We start from the raw sequence: 19,996 nt of genomic DNA on the forward strand, positions 1-19,996 counted from the left end.
AGTGGGTCAGTGCTGGACGTTAGTGGGTGAGTGGTTCAGTGCGGTACGTTAGTGGCTGAGTGTGTTAGTGCTGTACGTTAGCAGGTGAGTGGGTTAGTGCTGTACGTTAGTGGGTGGGTGGGTCAGTGCGGTACGTTAGTCGGTGTGTGGGTTAGCACAGTACGTTAGTGGGTGTGTGGGTTAGTGCTGTATGTTAGCAGGTGTGTGGATCAGGGCGGTACGGTAGTGGGTGTGTGGGTCACTGCTGTACGTTAGCGGGTGTGTGGGTCAGTGCGGTACGTTAGTGGGTGAGTGGGTCAGTGTGGTACGTTAGCGGGTGAGTGGGTTCATGCTGTACGTTAGTGGGTGTGTGGGTTAGTGCGGTACGTTCGCGGGTGTGTGGGTCAGTGCAGTACGTTAGTGGTGAGTGGGTTAGTGCGGAACGTTAGTGGCTGAGTGTGTTAGTGCTGTACGTTAGTGGGTGTGTGGGGTAGTGCCGGACGTTAGTGGGTGAGTGGGTCAGTGCGGTACGTTAGTGGCTGAGTGTGTTAGTGCTGTACGTTAGTGGGTGTGTGGGGTAGTGGGGTACATTGGCGGGTGTGTGGGTTAGTCCGGTATGTTAGTGGGAGTGTGGGTCAGTCCGGAACGTTAGTTGGTGTGTGGGTCAGGGCGGTACGTTAGTGGGTGTGTGGGTCAGTGTGGTACGTTCGCGGGTGTGTGGGTCAGGGCGGTACGTTAGTGGGTGTCTGAGTTACGTTAGTGGGTGTGTTGGTCAGTCCGGTACGTTAGTGGGTGAGTGGGTCAGTGCTGTACGTTAGTGGGTGAGTGGGTCAGTGCTGTACGTTAGTGGGTGAGTGGGTTAGTGCTGTACGTTAGCGGGTGAGTGGGTTAGTGCTGTACGTTAGCGGGTGAGTGGGTTAGTGCGGTACGTTTCCGGGTGTGTGGATCAGGGCGGTTCGTTAGTGGGTGTGTGGGTTAGTGCTGTACGTTAGTGGGTGAGTGCGTCAGTGCGGTACGTTAATGGCTGAGTGTGTTAGTGCGGTACGTTAGTGGCTGAGTGTGTTAGTGCTGTACGTTAGTGGGTGTGTGGAGTAGTGCGGTACATTGGCGGGTGTGTGGGTTAGTCCGGTATGTTACTCGGTGTGTGGGTCAGTGTGGTACGTTGGCGGGTGTGTGGGTTAGCGCTGTACGTTAGTGGGTGAGTGGGTTAGTGCTGTACGTTAGTGGGTGTGTGGGTCACTGTGGTACGGTCGCGGGTGTGTGGGTCAGTGCGGTACGTTAGTGGCTGAGTGGGTTAGTGCTGTATGTTAGCGGGTCTGTGGGTCAGTGCGGCACGTTAGTGGCTGAGTGTGTTCGTGCTGTACATTCGTGGCTGAGTGTGTTAGTGTTGTACGTTAGCGGGTCTGTGGGGTAGTGCGGTAAATTGGCGGGTGTGTGGGTTAGTCCGGTACGTTAGTGGGTGAGTGGGTTAGTGCGGTATCTTAGTGGGTGTGTGGGTTAGTCCGGTACAGAAGTCGCTGTGTGGGTCAGTGCGGTACGTTCGCGGGTGTGTGGGTCAGGACGGTACGTTAGTGGCTGAGTGTGTTTGTGCTGTACGTTAGCGGGTGTGTGGGTTAGTGCTGTACGTTAGCGGGTGAGTGGGTCAGTGCGGTACGTTAGTGGTTGAGTGGGTCAGTGTGGTACGTTAGTGGCTGTGTGGGTCAGTGCGGTACGTTGGTGGGTGTTTGAGTTACGTTAGTGGGTATGTGGGCCAGTCCGGTACGTTAGTGGGTGAGTGTGGTACGTTAGTGGCTGAGTGTGTTAGTGCTGTACGTTAGTGGGTGTGTGGGGTAGTGCTGTTCGTTAGTGGGTGAGTGGCTCAGTGCGGTACGTTAGTGGCTGAGTGTGTTAATGCTGTACGTTAGTGGGTGTGTGGGGTAGCACGGTACATTGGCGGGTGTGTGGGTTAGTCTGGTTTGTTACTCGGTGTGTGGGTCAGTGAGGTACGTTCGCGGTGTGGGGTAGTGCTGTACGTTAGTGGGTGAGTGCGTCAGTGCGGTACGTTAATGGCTGAGTGTGTTAGTGCTGTACGTTAGCGGGTGTGTGGGTCAGTCCGGTACGTTAGTGGGTGTGTGGGTCAGGGCGGTACGTTTGTGGGTGTGTGGGTTAGTGCTGTACGTTAGTGGGTGAGTGGGTCAGTGCGGTACGTTAGTGGATCAGTGGGTTAGTCCGGTACGATAGTCGCTGTGTGGGTCAGTGTGGTACGGTCACGGGTGTGTGGGTCAGTGCGGTACATTAGTGGCTGAGTGGGTTAGTGCTGTACGTTAGTCGGTGTGTGGGGTAGTGCGGTACATTGGCGGGTGTGTGGGTTAGTCCGGTACGTTAGTCGGTGTGTGGGTCAGTGCAGTAGGTTCGCGGGTGTGTGGGTCAGGGCGGTACGTTAGTGGGTGTGTGAGTTACGTTAGTGGGTGTGTGGGTCAGTCTGGTACGTTAGTGGGTGAGTGTGTTAGTCCTGTACGTTAGCGGGGGAGTGGGTTAGTGCTGTACATTAGCGGGTGAGTGGGTTCGTGCTGTACGTTAGTGGGTGTGTGAGTCAGTCCGGTACGTAAGTGGGTGAGTGTGTTAGTCCTGTACGTTAGCGGGTGAGTGGGTTAGTGCTGTACGTTAGCGAGTGAGTGGGTTAGTGCTGTACGTTAGCGGGTGTGTGGGTCAGTGCGGTACGTTAGTGGGTGAGTGGGTCAGTGAGGTACGTTAGTGGCTGAGTGTGTTCGTGCTGTACGTTAGCGGGTGAGTGTGTTAGTGCTGTACGTTAGCGGGTGAGTGTGTTAGTGCTGTACGTTAGCAGGTGAGTGGGTTAGTGCTGTACGTTAGCGGGTGTGTGGGTTAGTGCTGTACGTTAGTGGGTGAGTGGGTTAGTGCTGTACGTTAGCAGGTGTGTGGGTCATTGTGGTACGTTAGTTGGTGAGTGGGTCAGTGTGGTACGTTAGTGGCTGTGTGGGTCAATGCGGTACGTTAGTGCTGTATGTTAGCGCGTGTGTGGGTCAGTGCTGTTCGTTAGTGGGTGTGTGGGGTAGTGCTGTACGTTAGTGGGTCAGTGGGCTAGTCCGGTACGTTAGTCGCTGTGTGGGTCAGTGCGGTACGGTCGCGGGTGTGTGGGTCAGTGCGGTACGTTAGTGGCTGAGTGTGTTAGTGCTGTACGTTAGTGGGTGTGTGGGGTAGTGCGGTACATTGGCGGTTGTGTGGGTTAGTCCGGTACGTTAGTCGGTGTGTGGGTCAGTGCGGTAGGTTCGCGGGTGTGTGGGTCAGTGCGGTAGGTTCGCGGGTGTGTGGGTCAGGGCGGTACGTTCGTGGGTGTGTGGGTCAGGGCGGTACGTTAGTGGGTGTGTGGGTCACTGTGGTACGTTCGCGGGTGTGTGGGTCAGGGCGGTACGTTAGTGGGTGTGTGAGTTACGTTAGTGGGTGTGTGTGTTGGTCCTGTACGTTAGTGGGTGAGTGGGTTAGTGCTGTACGTTAGTGGGTGAGTGGGTTAGTGCTGTACGTTAGTGGGTGTGTGGGTCAGTGCGGTACGTTAGTGGGTGAGTGGGTTAGTGCTGTACGTTAGTGGGTGAGTGGGTTAGTGCGGTACGTTAGTGGCTGAGTGGGTTAGTGCTGTACGTTAGTGGCTGAGTGTGTTAGTGCTGTACGTTAGTGGGTGAGTGGGTTAGTGCTGTACGTTAGTGGGTGTGTGGGTCAGTGCGGTACGTTAGCGGGTGAGTGGGTTAGTGCTGTACGTTAGTGGGTGAGTGGGTTAGTGCGGTACGTTAGTGGCTGAGTGTGTTAGTGCTGTACGTTAGCGGGTGTGTGGGTTAGCGCTGTACGTTAGTGAGTGAGTGGGTTAGTGCTGTACGTTAGTTGGTGTGTGGGTCAGTGCTGTACGTTAGCGGTTGTGTGGGTCAGTGTGGTACGTTAGTGGGTGTGTGGGTCAGTGCGGTACATTAGTGGCTAAGTGTGTTAGTGCTGTACGTTACCGGGTGTGTGGGTTAGTACTGTACGTTAGTGGGTGTGTGGGTTAGTGTGGTACGTTAGCGGGTGTGTGGGTTCGTGCTGTACGTTAGTGGGTGAGTGGGTCAGTGTGGTACGTTAGTGGCTGAGTGTGTTAGTGCTGTACGTTAGCGGGTGTGTGGGTTAGTGCTGTACGTTAGTGGGTGAGTGGCTCAGTGCGGTACGTTCGTGGCTGAGTGTGTTAGTGCTGTATGTTAGTGGGTGTGTGGGGTAGTGCTGTACGTTAGTGGGTGAGTGGCTCAGTGCGGTACGTAAGTGGCTGAGTGTGTTAGTGCTGTACGTTAGTGGGTGAGTGGGTTAGTGCTGTACGTTAGTGGGTGAGTGGCTCAGTGCGGTACGTAAGTGGCTGAGTGTGTTAGTGCTGTACGTTAGTGGGTGTGTAGGGTAGTGCGGTACATTGGCGGGTGTGTGGGTTAGTCCGGTATGTTACTCGTTGTGTGGGTCAATGTGGTACCTTCGCAGGTGAGTGGGTCAGGGCGGTAGTTTAGTGGGTGTGTGGGTTACGTTAGTGGGTGTGTGGGTCAGTCCGCTACGTTAGTGGGTGTGTGGGTCAGGGCGGTACGTTAGTGGGTGTGTGGGTCAGTGCTGTACGTTAGTGGGTGTGTGGGTCAGTGCTGTACGTTAGCGGGTGTGTAGGTCAGTGCTGTACGTTAGTGGGTCAGTGGGTTAGTCCGGTACGTTAGTCGCTGTGTGGGTCAGTGCGGTACGTTAGTGGCTGAGTGTGTTAGTGCTGTACGTTAGTGGGTGTGTGGGGTAGTGCGGTACATTGGCGGGTGTGTGGGTTAATCCGGTACGTTAGTCGGTGTGTGGGTCAGTGCGGTAGGTTCGCGGGTGTGTGGGTCAGGGCGGTACGTTGGTGGGTGTGTGAGTTACGTTAGTGGGTGTGTGGGTCAGTCCGCTACATTAGTGGGTGAGTGTGTTAGTGCTGTACGTTAGCGGGTGTGTGAGTCAGTCCGGTACGTAAGTGGGTGAGTGTGTTAGTCCTGTACGTTAGCGGGTGTGTGGGTCAGTGCGGTACGTTAGTGGGTGTGTGGGTCAGTGCGGTACGTTAGTGGGTGAGTGGGTTAGTGCTGTACGTTAGTGGGTGAGTGGGTTAGTGCGGTACGTTAGTGGGTGAGTGGGTCAGGGCGGTACGTTAGTGGGTGTGTGGGTTAGTGCTGTACATTAGCCGGTGAGTGGGTTAGTGCTGTACGTTAGCGAGTGAGCGGGTTAGTGCTGTACGTTAGTGGGTGTGTGGGTTAGTGCTGTACGTTAGCCGGTGAGTGGGTTAGTGCTGTACGTTAGTGGGTGAGTGGGTTAGTGCTGTACGTTAGTGGGTGTGTGGGTCAGTGCTGTACGTTAGTGGGTGAGTGGGTTAGTGCTGTACGTTAGTGGGTGAGTGGGTCAGTGCTGTACGTTAGTGGGTGAGTGGGTCAGTGCTGTACGTTAGTGGGTGAGTGGGTTAGTGCTGTACGTTAGTGGGTGTGTGGGTTAGTGCTGTACATTAGCCGGTGAGTGGGTTAGTGCTGTACGTTAGCGAGTGAGCGGGTTAGTGCTGTACGTTAGTGGGTGTGTGGGTTAGTGCTGTACATTAGCCGGTGAGTGGGTTAGTGCTGTACGTTAGCGAGTGAGCGGGTTAGTGCTGTACGTTAGTGGGTGTGTGGGTTAGTGCTGTACGTTAGCCGGTGAGTGGGTTAGTGCTGTACGTTAGTGGGTGAGTGGGTTAGTGCTGTACGTTAGTGGGTGTGTGGGTTAGTGCTGTACGTTAGTGGGTGAGTGGGTCAGTGCTGTACGTTAGTGGGTGAGTGGGTCAGTGCTGTACGTTAGTGGGTGAGTGGGTTAGTGCTGTACGTTAGCGGGTGTGTGGGTTAGTGCTGTACGTTAGCGGGTGAGTGGGTTAGTGCTGTACGTTAGCGGGTGTGTGGGTTAGTGCTGTACGTTAGCGGGTGAGTGGGTTAGTGCTGTACGTTAGTGGGTGTGTGGGTCAGTGCGGTACGTTAGTGGGTGAGTGGGTTAGTGCTGTACGTTAGTGGGTGAGTGGGTTAGTGCGGTACGTTAGTGGCTGAGTGGGTTAGTGCTGTACGTTAGTGGCTGAGTGTGTTAGTGCTGTACGTTAGTGGGTGAGTGGGTTAGTGCTGTACGTTAGTGGGTGTGTGGGTCAGTGCGGTACGTTAGCGGGTGAGTGGGTTAGTGCTGTACGTTAGTGGGTGAGTGGGTTAGTGCGGTACGTTAGTGGCTGAGTGTGTTAGTGCTGTACGTTAGCGGGTGTGTGGGTTAGCGCTGTACGTTAGTGAGTGAGTGGGTTAGTGCTGTACGTTAGTTGGTGTGTGGGTCAGTGCTGTACGTTAGCGGGTGTGTGGGTCAGTGTGGTACGTTAGTGGGTGTGTGGGTCAGTGCGGTACGTTAGTGGCTAAGTGTGTTAGTGCTGTACGTTACCGGGTGTGTGGGTTAGTACTGTACGTTAGTGGGTGTGTGGGTTAGTGTGGTACGTTAGCGGGTGTGTGGGTTCGTGCTGTACGTTAGTGGGTGAGTGGGTCAGTGTGGTACGTTAGTGGCTGAGTGTGTTAGTGCTGTACGTTAGCGGGTGTGTGGGTTAGTGCTGTACGTTAGTGGGTGAGTGGCTCAGTGCGGTACGTTCGTGGCTGAGTGTGTTAGTGCTGTATGTTAGTGGGTGTGTGGGGTAGTGCTGTACGTTAGTGGGTGAGTGGCTCAGTGCGGTACGTAAGTGGCTGAGTGTGTTAGTGCTGTACGTTAGTGGGTGAGTGGGTTAGTGCTGTACGTTAGTGGGTGAGTGGCTCAGTGCGGTACGTAAGTGGCTGAGTGTGTTAGTGCTGTACGTTAGTGGGTGTGTAGGGTAGTGCGGTACATTGGCGGGTGTGTGGGTTAGTCCGGTATGTTACTCGTTGTGTGGGTCAATGTGGTACCTTCGCAGGTGAGTGGGTCAGGGCGGTACGTTAGTGGGTGTGTGGGTTACGTTAGTGGGTGTGTGGGTCAGTCCGCTACGTTAGTGGGTGTGTGGGTCAGGGCGGTACGTTAGTGGGTGTGTGGGTCAGTGCTGTACGTTAGTGGGTGTGTGGGTCAGTGCTGTACGTTAGCGGGTGTGTAGGTCAGTGCTGTACGTTAGTGGGTCAGTGGGTTAGTCCGGTACGTTAGTCGCTGTGTGGGTCAGTGCGGTACGTTAGTGGCTGAGTGTGTTAGTGCTGTACGTTAGTGGGTGTGTGGGGTAGTGCGGTACATTGGCGGGTGTGTGGGTTAATCCGGTACGTTAGTCGGTGTGTGGGTCAGTGCGGTAGGTTCGCGGGTGTGTGGGTCAGGGCGGTACGTTGGTGGGTGTGTGAGTTACGTTAGTGGGTGTGTGGGTCAGTCCGCTACATTAGTGGGTGAGTGTGTTAGTGCTGTACGTTAGCGGGTGTGTGAGTCAGTCCGGTACGTAAGTGGGTGAGTGTGTTAGTCCTGTACGTTAGCGGGTGTGTGGGTCAGTGCGGTACGTTAGTGGGTGTGTGGGTCAGTGCGGTACGTTAGTGGGTGAGTGGGTTAGTGCTGTACGTTAGTGGGTGAGTGGGTTAGTGCGGTACGTTAGTGGGTGAGTGGGTCAGGGCGGTACGTTAGTGGGTGTGTGGGTTAGTGCTGTACATTAGCCGGTGAGTGGGTTAGTGCTGTACGTTAGCGAGTGAGCGGGTTAGTGCTGTACGTTAGTGGGTGTGTGGGTTAGTGCTGTACGTTAGCCGGTGAGTGGGTTAGTGCTGTACGTTAGTGGGTGAGTGGGTTAGTGCTGTACGTTAGTGGGTGTGTGGGTCAGTGCTGTACGTTAGTGGGTGAGTGGGTTAGTGCTGTACGTTAGTGGGTGAGTGGGTCAGTGCTGTACGTTAGTGGGTGAGTGGGTCAGTGCTGTACGTTAGTGGGTGAGTGGGTTAGTGCTGTACGTTAGCGGGTGTGTGGGTTAGTGCTGTACGTTAGCGGGTGAGTGGGTTAGTGCTGTACGTTAGCGGGTGTGTGGGTTAGTGCTGTACGTTAGCGGGTGAGTGGGTTAGTGCTGTACGTTAGCGGGTGTGTGGGTTAGTGCTGTACGTTAGTGGGTGAGTGGGTTAGTGCTGTACGTTAGTGGGTGTGTGGGTCAGTGCTGTACGTTAGTGGGTGAGTGGGTTAGTGCTGTACGTTAGCGGGTGTGTGGGTTAGTGCTGTACGTTAGCCGGTGTGTGGGTTAGCGCTGTACGTTAGTGGGTGAGTGGGTCAGTGCGGTACGTTAGTGGGTGAGTGGGTCAGTGCTGTACGTTAGCGGGTGTGTGGGTTAGCGCTGTACGTTAGTGGGTGAGTGGGTCAGTGCGGTACGTTAGTGGGTGAGTGGGTCAGTGCGGTACGTTAGTGGCTAAGTGTGTTAGTGCTGTACGTTACCGGGTGTGTGGGTTAGTACTGTACGTTAGTGGGTGTGTGGGTTAGTGTGGTACGTTAGCGGGTGTGTGGGTTAGTGCTGTACGTTAGTGGATGTGTGGTACGTTAGTGGGTGAGTGGGTCAGTGCGGTACATTAGCGGATGAGTGTGTTAGTGCTGTACGTTAGCGGGTGTGTGGGGTAATGCGGTACATTAGCGGCAGTGTGGGTTAGTGCGGTATGTTAGTGGCTGTGTGGGTCAGTGCAGTACGTTAGTGGGTGAGTTCGGTACGTTAGTGGGTGTGTGGGTCTGGGCGGTACGTTCGCAGGTGTCTGGTTTAGTGCAGTATATTCGGAGGCCTGTGTGGGTTACTCCCATACGTTGTGTTTTCTAGTAGATTTGCAGCTCGATTTTTGATTGAGGCTGACGACTTGCTCACCAAGCTGCTGAATTTGGTTACAAATGTTTCATCACCCTGTTGGATAACTTCATCAGTACCCCTCCAGTGAAGCATCAGGATTCTGTCCTGATTATTCATATGCCTCAATTTGTTGGGGTGTTTGGTCCTACTTTCGGTTCTGTTTCTCTGTGGTCTGTGCACAGGGTCTAATTCACTGTGTTTGTTAATGCAGTTCCAGCTGGAATACCAGGCCCGCAGGAATTTCCAGGTGTTTTTCTGTTTGGCTTCAGCGATTGTGGCTGTGTTGTCCCAGTTGAATTTGAGTCCCTTGTCCGTGTGTCATGAGGCAAGTGAGAATTGGTGGCTGGTTGGTTTTCATGTATCTATACTGTCAGTGTTCTTCCGGGTTGGTCTATTTAGCATTTCTCAAAGTCCTTGTGTGGTATTTTGTATATTACACCACTTTTGTTGGTTTTGAGTTTGGGATCATTTATGTTCATCAGTACCATTTATAGGTTTGTTATTGATTTGGATCCTCTGATACCTTGGGGACTGAGTAGTCTTGTGGTCATCTCTGAAATGTCTCTGATGTGTGGTAGGATGATTAGTGAGTCTGGTCTTGTGTCTTCCTGTGTGGTCTGTGTGAGAGGTAATACTCCTTATCGGTATTCCTGTTCTGCTTTGCGTAAGTCGGGGTTGCTGCAGTGTGTTATAAGACCGTAAGACATAGGAGTGAAAGTAAGGCCATTCGGCCCATCATGTCCAGTCTGCAATTTAAATCATGGTTGATGGGCATTTCAACTCCACTTCCCTGCAGCCCTTAATTCCTTGTGAGATCAAGAATTTATCAATTTCCACCTTGCCGACAGTGTTGTGGCTCTTTCAAATAGTGTCCTTGTGCAGCTGTTTGTGGGCGTCGGGGTGGTTGCTCGTGTCATTGGGTTTTTGAATGGTATGTGTGGTCTTTGTATCTCCGCTTGTCTGGAGTTCCCTGTTGTTTTCTGTGGTGCAGCACATTTGTGGGTCTGTGGGTTGGTCTGCTATGTTTGTGGGTCTGTACAGCAGAGATAGCAGCTGTTTTGGTTTGTGCAATATGTTAGCAGGCGTGTGTTTGTTGGTATGAGTGTTTGTTTCATCCATGTTTGGGACAACGTGTTTACTTCTCATTGATAAAGAATTTTAAAGACGATGTTATAACAGTGTGAATGTTTGCTTTACAGGCTGATGTTTCTCTGACCTGCCATTGTGACATTCTTCAGAAGTAATTTAAATACTGCTCCTTCTCTTGTTCTTCAGGTCCTGGGTTAATGTATACTGTGTGGTTAGCAAAGGAGACCTGGGTTTCTATAAAGATACCAAGGGATATAAATCAGGAGTAACCTATAATGGAGAGCCTCTCATCACTCTGAGTGAGTCCACATGCGAAATTGCTAGCAATTACAAGAAGAAGAAGTTTGTCTTTAAAGTCCGGTGAGTGTGACTGAGAAATGGAGACTTTGATAAGATTCAGTTTCAAATCGTGTTTGTAACATGAGTCCTGTACGTTAAGCCCCTTAGGGTTCAATGGTTTGGTACAGATGAATAAAGATCCATTAAGCAGCTCGCCAGGACTGACATAATGTGAACACAGCTTGGCTGCTCAGTTATCATCTGCAACAATGCATGTATACTTGTATTAGCACATACTCTCACTTCTTATGCTTACTCACTCAACCCTCATTGTTGAATATATAACGTTCAGGAAAACACATCTCTTTGAATGTTAGAATAAATATTTCCCATTGGTGAACCGCAATGATAGTAGTGAACAGCCAGTAGGAGAGAGGGTCAAGTGTTTCATGGAATAGTTTTATTCCATACTTGATCTGACTCATCCTTTGCACTTTCTAATTGTGTTTCTTTCTCATTGTGACAGGATGAATGACGGTAGTGAATACCTGTTCCAGGCTAAGGATGAGGTGAGCTTTGCTTGTGTGAGGTTTTGGTCTCCTTACTGAAGAGAAGATACTGATCATGGAGGGGCTGCAGCCAGGGTTGCCCAGACTCAGAAAAGACAGAGTTACCTTGCGAGGAGAAGGTCAGGTTTGCTGAGCCTGTACTCACCCAGTATTAGGGGAATAAGAGGGAATCTCAGCAAGACATAAAACACTGTGTGACAGGGCTGGACAGACTGGGTGCAAGAATAATGTTTCTCCTGGTTGGGGGAGGGAAGAGGTTGTCCAGAACAAGGGGTCATAGTCTTAAGATACGCATTAGGTCATTTCAGACTGAGATGATGAGAAAACTCGCCACTCAGGAGGCTGCGGAGGCCAAGTCACTGGATATATTCAAGAAAAATAGATTTCTAGAGGCTAAAGGTATCAAGCCATAACGACAGAGAGTAGGGGTATGGCATTGTGAAAGATGATCAGCCATGATCATATTGAACAGCAGAGAAGGCTCAGAGGGTTGAATGGCCTTATCCTGCTCATATTCTTTATGTTGCACACTGTGAATGTCAGGGCTGGAGTCAAGGCAAGAAGAGCTGAGACAGTACAACATTTCAATGAAATGCAGCACTGAAAGAAGACATCAGAACAATTGAGCAGGAGACCCCAGATATCTATCTGGAAGTGTGATCTGGGGATTGATGCCAGATGAAGGGATGGTCCCAGGTGATTGGTGCTGAGAGCATTAATGTGATGGAACCCTAATCTTAGCTGGGCTTTGGTTTCTTTTACTTATGTAATTACAAGTCAGGCACATTGCTGCAGGTGTGTAGTCACATATAGGCCAAATCAGCTAAGGACAGCAGATTTCTATCCCTAAAGAACATTAGTGAACCAGTTAGGGTTCTGTAACTGTTGACGGTCACCATCACTAAAAGTGGCTCTTCTAATTTATTTTGAATTCTATCAGGGCCAAAATGGCCCGTGAACCCATATCTCCTGAATGGTCTCTGGATTACTAAACCTGTGACATTAACTCTGCACAATCATAACCATTTAGTTTCATTATCTTGAATTATTACCCAGTGGTGTGTAGACAGTGAATGGCTGTGGTCAGCCCACAGAAAAGGCCTCCAGTAATGAAATAAGTTGCCTACAGTTACAGCAGAGTCTCTCATATGCCTGGTTACCATTGCAAAATGCAGTAGATGCATGGAAACAATGTAGAAACACTGGTTTCAACCAAAATGTAAATATAAGGGAAGGCTGTGATATAGCTGTAATGTCAGTAGACTAGTAATCCAAAGATGCAGACTAATTTTCTGGCAGCACCAGTTCAAATCCCAGCAGGGCAGCTAGTGGAATTTAAACTCAATTAATAAATCTTAAATTGAAAGTAATGGTGACCGGGGAAGTGCTATCAATTGCAAAAACGCACCTGATTTATTAGTGCCATTTACGGTAGGAAATCTGCTGTCTTTAACCTAGTCTGGCCTACATGTGACTCCAGACCCACAGCAATGCAATTGACTCTTAACTGGCCTCTGATATGGCTGAGCAAACCACTGAGTTCAAGGGCATTTAGGGATGGGAGACAAATGCTGGCCCACATCCCATGAAAAAATTTTTAAAATACGTCTTGCAGTAATGCAAGGTACTCAGAATATTCCAGAGACACTGGGCAATGTACATTCGGCTACCTCTGCACAATTGAGTAGTGGATAATATGTATATATTGCATTAAAAAAACCTGATGTTACCTGATGATGGTTGTATCAAATACATTCACATGATTTTCTTTTGTTGCTTCTCCAATGTCCCCCATTTTAGGAGGAAATGAACAATTGGATCAAGACTATTTCCACAGCCATCACAGAACATGCACAAATTGCTCAGCAAAGCGGTCAGATGCCTCTTACTACCTCCTCCACCGATGAAGGCAATCCTAAGCGGGACAGTGACCGAAGATTCAGTCTCTTTGGAAAGAAGAAGTGAGGACGAGAAAACACCATTGGCTTTGTATTGCACAGATTGGATCCTTACAGTCGCTTATAGGGACGGATTCTCACTTGGTGACGTAGAAATTGTTTCATCTTGAACTTGAGTAACTAATGTTTTTAATTTGACAGTTTTAACAGGAGTTGGACAATTGCAAGTACGTCTTTTGGATGGGTCTGTGACAATTTTCTATTAAAATCCTGTTCTGCTTTTGGTGCACGTTTGTGGATCCAATTGGCTGTTGACTGGAATTCTCTGACCTAATTGTGTGGGATCTCGTCCTGGTCGGATGTCTCAGACCCGGCACGTGATCAGATTGTTGGCTTTTGGACCAAGTTGTTACTTAATGCCCCGGTTCCAAATGTTCAGCTGCATTTTGATTTGAGAATAAGTGAATGTGAGAAATGTCCAAACTTTTTTTCAGTTAATTAAAGAAAGGGCACTATCAAATCTTTCAGTTTTAATCTTCTTTACAAATTTGAACCCTCTAAGATTAGATGCTTATTTAACATCTCGATGGAGATATGTGTGTTCTAATGGATACTGCTGTTAACATGAATCTCAGCCCAGTGTTTGAAATGTGAAGTAACTCATTCCAAATGTGGTTTCTGGTGTTGTGACAGCTCACATCCCGCCACAGGACAATCAGAATTCCTAGTATTTTACCAAAATGCCTTTGGTCTTCCTGAAAAGATTCAAGTTGGAAATGTCATATTGAGGATCCCTGGCAGAATCCAGGGAATGCAGCTGCCCACTTACTTTAAACCGTGTAGTTCCAATTTGTGGGTCAGCTCTGCAGCAGCGTTTGTTGAGAATTTTTTTTTAAGAAGTACAAAGTAAGAAGGAAATGCGTGTCTAACAAAGCAATGGCATGACATCTGATTTACTTGGAAATAGATGGAAAGTACAAAATGGAAACAGGCCCCCCCATAGGTTGCGGTGGCATTTACTATTCAAGTGAGTAATTGTTTCTAATGATGTGTACCACCCTGTCCCCTTCTTTTCTCACCTACTTAAGTTGGAGACAGCAGAGAGGATGAAAAACTCTGAAACGATTTAAACAAATCAATTCAGTGTTTGCCCATGTCCATTGTAGTGATTTTAATTTGGTGGTAATGGGTAACAGTGACCTCAGACACATCTCCATTGGGGGAAAATGACTGAGAGTAAGGGGCTAATTTTCCTTTGGTGTGCACCTCATTCAAGTTGAAAGAGGAAGAAAGAGCTGACACCCTGCAGCCTGGCATTTACTTCATTTGTGTTGCCCCTTCTGCAGCTACAGTTCATTTCCTGAGTTTAGCTCTTGAAGGGGGTAACTTGCCTCACGATATGTTCTATCTCGTCCTCCTTGAAGAGATAGATGCCAGTGTCAGCAGAGCATTTGGAGCTGCGTTTGGCTGCAGAGATGGCAATGGCTTTAAAATCCCTCGCTGCAATAGAGCAGGAACTGAGGATGCTGTGCACTCACTTAAGACCAAAGACAATTCCAGTTAGAGAATGAAGTCCAATTGGATTCTGCGGAACTGAACAGGAGTAGAGCACTCATCACCATGATTTACCTAACAACCACCTGGACCCCTTCACCAACTGAATAGATTGGCCCTGACTGAACTCTCTGTAGATCACAGAGTGCTAATTGTACCCCATGCATTTGTTAGGTGGGCAACAATGGAGCCATGCACACACAGAGGGTCTACCCTGTCTTCCAGAGCAGTAATGGTCCAGTTCATCAAGCTGACAAAATTGCACTCACCTTGAACATTTGAGAGAATCAGCATCCAGAGTTTGCAGGATTGAATGGGTGACTGATGCCCCAAAAAAAGACACTGATTTCACCTTGTCTGGGATGATCAAGTCTGAACCTAAATTACTGAGTTTCCAGGAGGCCTAGATGTCCTTTGTGTATATCCTGTCACATCCTCACAGCTGGGAATGACCCACCAAAGAACTGCAACAGCTTTCACTCAGTAGATATTTATCTCCTCCATCAGAAGCAGCAGTTCAAGGTCAGATTCCTGGCCATTTGGCACCATTCAGTTATCCTGCACAGTTCTAGATTGCTGCTATCATTTGTAGGTTCCCAGCAATTGGGGTACTGACTTTTATTTCTTGGGAATGTGTCTTAGCTCATAAGCTGTCACGCTGTCTGTTCACATGTCAACCCGATCAAGGTGGGATCAAGCCCACGACTCCTCCACAGGCATCAGGACAGCGTGGGGTGGGGGGGGGGGGGGGGGGAGGGTGTCAGAAATTGAACCCTTTGCAACAAGAGCACTGGCCACTCTTTCAGATCTGTGAGAAGGAGGGCACCATGTTATTGGGAGCCTTCAACCATGTATAAAGTGGACTCGACTCAGGGTTAGTGAACTTAATAGTTACTTAGTTGTTTCCCGTTGTCCTGGTACTCTGAACTGACCCAGACCTTAGAATCATTATTGTAAACAGAGATTCAGAAGAACCACAGGTAGGGACGGGATTGGTTATCAGCGCAGAATTCTTCTCCATTTCAGCCTTACGGCACTCTGAGGCAAAAATACAGAAAAAAAAATTGTGAGGCTATTTTTCAGATGAAAGCCATTCCACTGATTTACTGATTACTGTCTTGATCGTTCTGTAACACGCCCCGGAGATTCATTGAGATATATGCAAATTATAATGAGATTGTTTAGCCAGGATTTAGTCCCACTTGCACAGCACATTAACACTTTGGTCAACAGTTTGGCAGGAGCAATCAGTTCTGAAGTTTGGAATGAAAGTTTGCCTTCCACGACAGCATGAGACTTATCCAAGTGAGACTGTTGACACCCACTGTACAAAGTACTGAGAACCAGGTAAGGAATTGTCAATGGGCAGAAGCAGCAAGCTACAGACTAGAGCAAAATTATCTTTCAATCAGTCAACAAAAGCAACTCGCATTTATACAGTGCCTTTAACCTAGTAAAGCCGAACAGGTCTGGTGGAAACTCTGCAGTCCTGCTACGTTCAGCCACATGATAAGCAGCTCATGGAAAGAGGAGGCTGCACAAACATTAGCAAACAACCAGACACCATATTCAAAAGTGAATGACAAGGCTGGAGTGGCAATAGTCATCTTCAGCCAGAAGTGGTTATTATGCTCTTTCTCGATCTCCTCCAGAGGTCCCCATAACTTTAAAGATAACAGTCTTCAGCCAGTTTGATTCTCACCACATTTTTTGTCAAGGAATAGCTGAACAGACTGGATCTAACAAAGGTTACAGACCCTCATAAACATCCCGGCTGTAGAGCTGAAGAATTGTGCTCCAGGAGTGACCGCATCTATGGCTAAACTAAGCTGTTCCATTGCATTGACAACACTGTCATCTACTCAAACAAGAAATATCCTGAACACAAAAGCAGGACAATCCTATTTCCTCCACATCAGTTTACTTCTAATTCAAAAGTAATACAGTGTTGAAATGACTGATATCATGCTTTAGGGCCTATTGCACCTCAGTCCAAATATGGGCAAATTGCTGAATTCCAGAGATGCAGCGCAAGTGACTCATCTGGAAATCATGACATTGTTTGAAAACACATGGCTTCAAGGAGCCCTCGTAAATCTGAAGTCAGTGAGAATTGGAAGAAACCTCTTCACTGGTTGGAGCCAGAGGTAACATAGTGAAGGTAGTGGCTGTTGGAGACTAACCATCTCAACCCTAGGACACTGTTGAAGTTCGTCCTGGTAGTGTCTGAGATACAATCATCTCTCACTACTTCAATCATGTTAAGAATGCCAGTGCAACTTCTAAAAGAGATTCAGACTTCTAGTTGATAATTGAAAGAATGACACAAGATTTGACATTTCAAAGATTTTACTATAACAAATGACTAAAAGCACTATTGATTGAACACTACTTTTTTATATAGGTGATTTTTACTTTAAACTACAGAGGTGAATGTTCCCTTTGTATTTATTACTCATTTCACTCCTGACGGAATTGCACTCCCGTTAGCAAACAGGCCTCAATTACTCCCGGTTTCCATTTGGCTCCCATGTCCCTGTTTTGCTCAGTAGTAACTTCGAGTGATTGTCTTTCAGGCATTTGGAGCATTTCTTCAATCTACTACCAGCCATGGAGTATGTCCAAATTACTTTTCCCCTCTGACCATGTCAGGACAATTCTTCCTGAAATCCACGGAAGCCTACAAGACTCTTTCATTCGGCTAGAGGTTGTCCGCCTCTGACATCCAGCTGTGACAGTTTGCAAAGCCAAGCATCCTCTTCCCACTGCTCGCTGCACAAAACTTCTGTCTGTCTGTGATATTCTAGGAAAATCTGTAACCTGGTCTTTATGCTGGTATTCTCTGTATCCTTCTCCATGATTGTGAATCATTCAGAGAATTGATCTAAATAGAAAAACTAATTAACTATACCTGAGAATGCAAATCTCTCTCATCTTGGAGCTAAATTGATAATATAAAGCGCAAGTATTTGCATCCTAATTCTCAACACTTTGATAGGATTTCTCCAGTGTTAAAACACAGGCCTCTGTCATTGTCTCTGTGCATAGATCCTTTGCACTTCCCAGTAAAACAAATCTGAGCCTTCCTATGATCGTTAACAATTGAACCACCCAGGCTCACCATCAGGCAGACTTCAGAATAGGCCACATGACCCTCATCATTTTATCTTAAAGACAAGTTCAAAACATACCAATCTTGTAAACCTCAATTGTAACAATGACAATGCTCCATCATGAGGTATAATTGCTGATGACTGCACAATGTGCAGGTCCAATTGCAACTCTGATATTGAAGCAGTCAGTACCCACTTATAGCCAAAACCCGTTTAATATCCACTCTTGTCCCAAGTAGTATCTACACCACAAGTACCAGGCAACAAGGGAAATCGTAACCACCTCCCTATGTCATTACAATTACCAAATCCTCCTCCATCAGGGCAACAAAATGTGAGGCTGGATGAACACAGCAGGCCAAGCAGCATCTCAGGAGCACAAAAGCTGACGTTTCGGGCCTAGACCCTTCATCAGAGCCTTCATCCTCCATCAGGCACCAGTTATCAGAAGGTTATTGAGTCAGCCACAGGAAGCACGAACACGTATAGGATTTTTAAGGGGGTTGACAGGGTAAGTACTGAGAAGGTGTTTCTCCTTATGGGACAGTCTAAGTCCAGACAGCATGGTCTCAGAATAAAGAAGTATCAATTTAAGATTGAGATGAAGAGGAATTTCAGACGAATTTCATCTCAGAGGATTGAAAGCCTTTGGAACTTTTTGCCACAGTCAGCTGTGGGAGCAGAGGCCTTGTGTGTGTTTAAAGCTGAAATGGGTAGATTATTGATCAGTGGGCGTATTAAGGATTATGGAGAAAATGCACTAAGTTGGATGTGAGGAATGTCAGATCTGCCATCATGATCCTATTGAATGTTGGAGCAGGCAGAAGGAGCAAACAGCCTACTCTGGTTCCTATTTCTTACAGTCTTAAAGTAAAGAATTACTCAGCAGGTCAGGCCGCATCTGTGGGGGAAAGAAACAGAGGTAAGGTTTCAGGTTGGTAACTATTTATCATGTAAACTGTGACCACAAGAACAGGTCAGCATTACCTGACTCTGCAAAACTTTTCATAGAAACATAGAAATACAGAAACTTGATGCAGGTGTAGGCCATTTGGCCCTTTGAGCCTGCTCTATCATTCAGTATGATCATAGCTGATCCTGTATCTCAATTTGATGTATTTCATTCAGATTCCATTTCACCCTTCTAATCTCTAGTGACCAACGAGGTAAAAACATGATTGCGATGGAATACTCTTCACTTGCCTGAATGTGACTAGTTCTTACAACATCCATGAAGCTCAGCACCACTAGAGAAAAGTTACCCTCTTGACTGATATCCCATCGACACCTTCCACATTAATTCATTCTTCCACATATGGCTGCAGACCATACAGCAGCAAGTCTCCAAGGCCTCTTTACAGGACCTCCTAAACATGTGAACATTGAGAAGGGATAAGACTGGCAACTTTACATTCCCTTCCAGCCCACACATCATTCCAATTCTCATCTTTGTCATTGCTGGATCAAAAACTCCCTGCTAATGTCATTGTCGGTGTGCCTTTGCTGTCTGAGATGTAGCAATTCATGACTATGGCTCTCCATTCACCTTCTGGGGGACAACTAATAGTGTGTAATAATTTCATGGTCATGCCAGTGACATTTCATTACTACAGAGTGATTGAAAAATTAAAGAGACTAAATGATTCATTGATCTTTAGATGAAGATGGGCCTATTCATTCTGAACCTTCAAGAAGGAATTTGATATATTCTTAAAGCTGAAGGGATCAATGGAATACGGGAGAAAGTGGGAGCAGAGGATTGAGTCGGATGATCAGCCATGATCATGTTGAATGGCAGAGCATGCTCAAAGACCTGAATAGCCTGCTCCTGCTCTTACTTTCTATGTTTCTAATGTAGGAATAGGAGTAGGCCATTCAGCACCTCAAGTCTGTTCTGCCATTCAATTAAATCAGAGCAGATCAGTGGCCTAATTCCATATACTTGTCTTTGGCCGATATCCTTTCCTACCTTTGCTTAACAAAATATCGATAACTGATCCAGCATCCACTGTTTTTCATGGAAGAGACTTCCAAACATATGCCACCCTTTCATGTGTGGAAGTGCTTCCAAACATCTCTCCTGAATGGTCTGGGTTTAATTTTTGCACTATGCCCTCTAGTTCTAGAATGCCAACCAGTGGAAATAGTTTATCTTTGTCTACCCTGTCCCGAACTATTAATGTCTTGAAGACTTTGATCAGATCACCCCTTATCCTTCTAAATTCTAGAGAAAATAGGCCTAATTGTATAAACTCTCCACATAACCTCTGAAGTCCAGATATCATTCTTTAGTAACCTATATCGTCCTCCTTCCAAGGCCAATACATCTTGTCTAAGGTATGGCAATGAAACAATGACACTTCTTTTTTACTGAATAACTTAATTCTGCTAATGCTTTTTCAATCTTTTCACCTTCTGTTGGTCTCTCTCGCATTATTATACAATTTCGCATCATTAATAATGCAACTTATCCAATTCTAGCTACTGCACTTCACTGCAAAAGCATCTCACACCTTCTCATCTACAACACTTCCTCTTGTTTTGTTGATAGTACCAATAATCTTCCTGATAATTTCTAGCACTATCCATACTACTGTGCCCCAGTAATTACAAAGCTGTCCCAGTGTAGTCTTTTAGCCTAGCCCCAGTGCTGTACCCCATTATTGGTATTCTCAGTAGCTGTATATACTATCCAGGGAAACTAACAGTAATCTTACTGTAAATCCT

The 19,996-nt window shown here is 47.7% G+C and overlaps 1 protein-coding gene across 1 annotated transcript in view; it reads left to right on the forward strand.

The window, feature by feature from the left end:
• Window positions 1-14,874, forward strand: part of LOC125447720 (spectrin beta chain, non-erythrocytic 4-like) — a 184,419-nt gene extending 169,545 nt beyond the window's left edge. The window contains exons 34-36 of the mRNA XM_059641028.1: window positions 10,043-10,216; window positions 10,662-10,704; window positions 12,505-14,874. Of these exons, the coding sequence (XP_059497011.1) occupies window positions 10,043-10,216; window positions 10,662-10,704; window positions 12,505-12,669 (382 nt within the window). The 3' untranslated portion in view covers window positions 12,670-14,874. The remainder of the gene's footprint in view (window positions 1-10,042; window positions 10,217-10,661; window positions 10,705-12,504) is intronic.
• Window positions 14,875-19,996: the final 5,122 nt, after the last annotated feature.

This window comes from Stegostoma tigrinum, chromosome 39 (genome assembly GCF_030684315.1).
Source record: "Stegostoma tigrinum isolate sSteTig4 chromosome 39, sSteTig4.hap1, whole genome shotgun sequence".
In the NCBI taxonomy this organism is placed as follows: domain Eukaryota; kingdom Metazoa; phylum Chordata; class Chondrichthyes; order Orectolobiformes; family Stegostomatidae; genus Stegostoma; species Stegostoma tigrinum.